We start from the raw sequence: 5,193 nt of genomic DNA, 5'->3' as shown, positions 1-5,193 counted from the left end.
TTGAATATGGATATTTTTCTTACAAAAACGCATCGATTCGCTACAGGAGGCCTTTGTTTGTCCAACTGGCAACCCGGGGTGCCGAAACACAATTGGGTAAACTGGCAGTGGGCGGGTTTCACAAACCAAAACAAAGACTGACATTCCGGCCCGGAACGCACATGTTCAAAGCAGAATAACTGACTGTAGCATTGTTTTTCAGATAAACAAGCATGTTAGCTTAGCATGTTTCTTAAATATCTGCAAACATATTATGGTATTTTTATGCTTTAGTAGAGTCAAAAACTTACATACAGCGCCTTTAAGGCAGTATTTGAGGCAGTCGACACTGTGAAATGGGTTGATATATAATATATAGTGCTGAAGCGAGTGTGCAGTTATCTTTTGCCTCTATAAAACTTTCTTCTCTAACTTGCATCTCAAAAAGGTGTGTTTTTGCACCAATGCATTGTTAAAGGATCAGTGTGTAATATACCCGTATAAAACTTACGGCCGATTAAAAAATACTGCTATAGCAAAATTCACAAGATCAATGCATGCTTTATCAAACCGCTTTGTTGAATTTAACGCATCCTTACAGGCATCTCTGGATCTGTGAATGATCAGAAGTTGTGTATAATCCTGAGTTCATCATCATTCACTGATCCTGGTGGAAATATAGCTAAAGAAGCCAAACAAGACTTTTTAACCACACAAACAGCACTTCAGCTCAGTTTTCTCATTTACTATGGCAGGGTTCCTCGATAGGCGGCAATGACTGGACATCACAGAGGCGTGATTAGCAAGCTAGCTGCTGTCAACCCAGCACTCATGGCATTTCACTGCATAGCTCATAAACCGGTGCTGTGTGCCAAACTGTCTGGAAAAATGAGAGAGACAATGGATACTGTGATGAGGCTGGTAAACTATACTCGCGTGAGTTCTGGTCTGAACATCGCCTTTCATTCTGAGCCTTGCTGGAGGAGATATCAGCAGAACGCCACGATGTTTTGCTGCATATACTGGGACTATCAACAACAACAACAACAACCACAACAACAACAACAACAACAAAAATACTATTTAAGTTTGAATACTTCAAAATTTCACATCCTGTATAATTCATTGTGTTACTTTGTAATTCTTTGTGAAATTTACTAGCAATTTCTGAGTGAAAACTGTTTCGACGCCATTTTTAAAAAAATGACTAAATAAATTAAATAAATATTTAAAAAATGTAAAAAAAAAAATCTATAAATATAAAAATTTTATAAAATGTAGTGCAATGTTTAACTTGTAAAATGTAATTAATTCAAGGGAAATATTAACTCTTTGCAAGAATAATGAAAGCAGCAGCAGCAACAACAACAACAACAACACCAGCAACAGCAACAACAATGACAAGAGCAGCAGGAACAACAACAACAATAGCAGCAGCAACAACAACAACCGTAGCAGCAACAGCAGCAGCAGCAACAATAGCAGGAACACATATACTGGGACTATAAACAACAACAACAACAACAACAGCAGCAGCAGCAGCAGCAGAGCAAACATTGTGGTCGTGGCCCTTGGCTTTGTATGGTTGGCAGAATTTGGCCCTTGGTGAAAACGGACACTGTTCTATTGCGATATATCGTTACAGCCCTAGTCAATACCTTTAATTCATGTTCATCTCTTTAACATGTATTTGTGGATCATAATCCATTTGTTTGGAATTATGCAGCAAAAATATCTCCACATAGAAAGGGTCATAAAAAGCCTTACATAGATTTGTATAAATTCTGCAGATACACTGTAATAAACAGAGAAAACAAGTCCTTCCTCGATATTTGTGCTTTGATAATGTTTCGATTGACATTTCGACTCCCATCTATATAAACTTGGTGTTTTTGATCTGGGATAATACTCGTCTTTGGGGTTACTGAAGAGAACACACTGCTGACAGCACCAGAGGACAACAACACTGTGAACACAACCCTGAAGCTCTTCTGTTTCAGCGGAACACAAAGCAAAAGAGAAAGCAAGCAGTCACAGCACGGCTGGCCTCTGAACGAGCCACTGACATGTTTGTTTACTGGTCTGAGTGGAAATCCCCCAAACCGGAAGTGCCCCTCACAATCTACAGCCAGCAGCTGGATACAGCACACGCGGTTTACTAGCTTAACTAGTAACTAGTTTAAACCTGCTGAAGGAGCGCCAGCTGTCTGGGACGCAGCACAACACTAGCACAGATGAAGCAGTAAAGCCGGTGTAAGCAGAGGCGGCTGTCAGGCGGATCATTCACACACATCCAGCAGTAACTCACCCGCGGACACTCCAGCCAGAAGCACGAGACACACTCCGAAGCAGCGAGGCGCCTTCATGACTGTATGACCGCAGAGCTGCAGTCCGCGTCGAGAACACAGGAAGCGGAGCGCCAGTCACGCGGAAGTGATGCCACGGAACTACAGGGCGTGCGTGTTGTGACGCAGTAAGCAGGGAGGGAGGGAGTGCTCTCCACACAGCGTCCCACTCGTGATCTTCTTCTAGTCTTAAAAGCACCACAGCAAATTCTTAGTGCTTGAGTCTGAATACACTCGTGATCTGCGCCAAACCAGTCTCCTTCTCCTTCTTCTTCTTCTTCTTCTTCTTCTTCTTCTTCTTCTTCTTCTTACATGGATGAGTAGTTGTTAACGGTGTTGGCCTGTTTAGACAAGCTCTCTATAAAACAGACAAAAGCCCTGCAAATTATAATAATAATTTTAAAACATATTATACAGATATTAATGGTATTTTATTATTGTAATTGCATTTAATGTGTTATACTTTAAGTAAAACAGTTGCAATGGGTTTTAAATGTTTTTGTAAAAAGGTTTTACGCATGTTTTGGCCATACAGTCAGCTGAGTTATTGTTGCACTTACACAGTTTGACCAGCAGGCGTCCCCAGCGCGTGCTGTCTCGAGCGCTTCGAACACTGAGTCATGTGATTCCAAGCTTCGGAAAGGTTCGTTTCTCCGTCCATTCTGCAAACCTTGGTGTCGATCCTTGATTCGTGTCCTCCGTCCACCACGCACTCTGTGCTACACAGTATAGATTTGACCATATTTAACTGACACAGTGTGAAAACGCGACAATATGGATGTAAAAGCAACAAATCTAATTAAAAGAATTGAGTTAATGTGTGAATCTCGCTCTCTCTCTCTCTCTCAGAGAAAAACACGGCGCTCCAGGCCAGCAGGCGGCGGAGACGCGCTCTTACACCGCAGCAGCAGAAGAAGGAGAAGAAGAAGAAGAAGAAGAGCGCCATTGCGTGTTTCGCGCCTGAACAGAGAGGACTGGAGCCATTGCTCCTCGTTTCAATGATAAACTTTTAAAACAGCCACAGAAGACTTGGTCACAGCAGCCATGAGGCGGACGAAAGCGGACGTGGAGCGCTATATTTCTACGGTTCAGAGCGCCTCTCCCTCGCAGAAAGCGGTAAGAGCAGCACGACAGGCCTAATGTCTCGCCTCCTGTCACTAAAACATTACAACATTCGCTGAAGCACGGCCGAACTGACCTCTGAACTTCGCTCATCATTCACAAGAGTAATTAAATACTGCCGAGAGCTCGCGGAAGTACAGAACACACCGTGTCTGTCTGTAACTCCAGAGCTGTTCACAGCTGCAGATCTGTGCGGCTGTTGTCGTTACTGAAGACTGCTATCGTTACACAGTAAGCTGTTGTCGTTACTGAAGACTGCTATCGTTACACAGTAAGCTGTTGTCGTTACTGAAGACTGCTATCGTTACACAGTAAGCTCGGGACTCGCTTGAACTTTCATAACGAGCACATCTCAGAAAGTAGGCGCCTCACTCTTCAGATGCTGGTTTTGTTCTGCACCGGTATGTTATTTGCACAGCCTGAAATGTTAATGATTCATAGTGTTGGATTTCGCTGAAGATTGTTTTTGAGGGTGAGGTTAGGTTCCCATCATGCACCGCTGCTCAGATGAATGGACAGTGACCGGTTTTGATAGACTGCTTCATTGTGTGTGTGTGTGTGTGTGTGTGTGTGTGTTATAGGGTGTGTGTTATAGTGTGAGTGTGTTATAGTGTGAGTGTTATAGGGTGTGTGTTATAGTGTGAGTGTGTTATAGTGTGAGTGTTATAGGGTGTGTGTTATAGTGTGAGTTAGTTATAGTGTGAGTGTTATAGGGTGTGTGTTAGAGTGTGAGTGTTATAGTGTGAGTGTTATAGGGTGAGTGTGTTATAGTGTGAGTGTGTTATAGTGTGAGTGTGTTATAGGGTGTGTGTGTGTTTTATAGGGTGTGTGTGTTATAGTGTGTGTGTGTGTGTGAGTGTTATAGTGTGTGAGTGTTATAGTGTGTGTGTGAGTGTTATAGTGTGTGTGTGTGTGTTATAGTGTGTGTGTGTGTGTGTGAGTGTTATAGTGTGTGTGAGTGTTATAGTGTGACTTGGAGGCAGATTAAACAGTTTTTCCAAATTAGAGCATCCACTCACTCACCCTGTCTCAGCCATCCCTCTCTCTCTCTCTCTCTCTCTCTCTCTCTCTCTGCTATCTAAAGTTCTCACTTTCATTCTTACCCTGCTGTTATCAGACATTTGACTAAATAAGATCAGTGGTTAACTGCCAAATCAAATGTATTTTATGTTTTTTGTTTTGTTTTGTTTTTTTTCAGTCCACTATTTTTCTTACTTTCTTCTTCTCTTCTTTACAGTGCATTCCAGAAAGAACAATTTATGATAACATTTTTATGATCAGAGACATTTTAGATTACTCCAGTGTGTGTGTGTGTGAATGTTATAGTGTGAGTGTGTGTGTGAATGTTATAGTGTGAGTGTGTGTTATAGTGTGTGTGAGTGTGTGTGTGTGTGTGTGAATGTTATAGTGTGAGTGTGTGTGTGAATGTTATAGTGTGAGTGTGTGTTATAGTGTGAGTGTTATTGTGTGAGTGTTAAGGCCGTTTCACACTGAGCGCGATGCGACAAAGTAAGGTGAATCGCCGACATAATCATATATCTATTTGCTTTCATATTTCATGTGTAGAAAAATGTTTCACTCGTTTTTTTAAACACGGAAGTTCTAGAGAGTTAACGCGCTCTGACTCATAACACTCGCGCACGTGGAAGAAAACGGACACTTCAGATCACATAATTCAATGAAGAATTTAGAAATTATATTAAGAACATGTGAGAATAAATCTGTTCTCAGATACCAAAGATAACAG

General features: G+C 41.7%; 1 protein-coding gene across 1 annotated transcript in view; it reads left to right on the top strand.

Annotated features, from left to right (window-relative positions):
* Nucleotides 1-3,242: 3,242 nt before the first annotated feature.
* The window catches only part of LOC107733035 (E3 SUMO-protein ligase RanBP2-like), a 39,268-nt gene continuing 37,317 nt past the window's right edge, over nt 3,243-5,193 (top strand). Inside the window, exon 1 of the mRNA XM_016544543.1 lies at nt 3,243-3,440. Within this exon, the coding sequence (XP_016400029.1) occupies nt 3,369-3,440 (72 nt within the window). The 5' untranslated portion in view covers nt 3,243-3,368. The remainder of the gene's footprint in view (nt 3,441-5,193) is intronic.

Source organism: Sinocyclocheilus rhinocerous, unplaced genomic scaffold, assembly GCF_001515625.1.
Source record: "Sinocyclocheilus rhinocerous isolate Xijiao unplaced genomic scaffold, SAMN03320098_v1.1 scaffold2475, whole genome shotgun sequence".
In the NCBI taxonomy this organism is placed as follows: domain Eukaryota; kingdom Metazoa; phylum Chordata; class Actinopteri; order Cypriniformes; family Cyprinidae; genus Sinocyclocheilus; species Sinocyclocheilus rhinocerous.
This window is presented reverse-complemented; position numbering and strand designations above follow the sequence as displayed.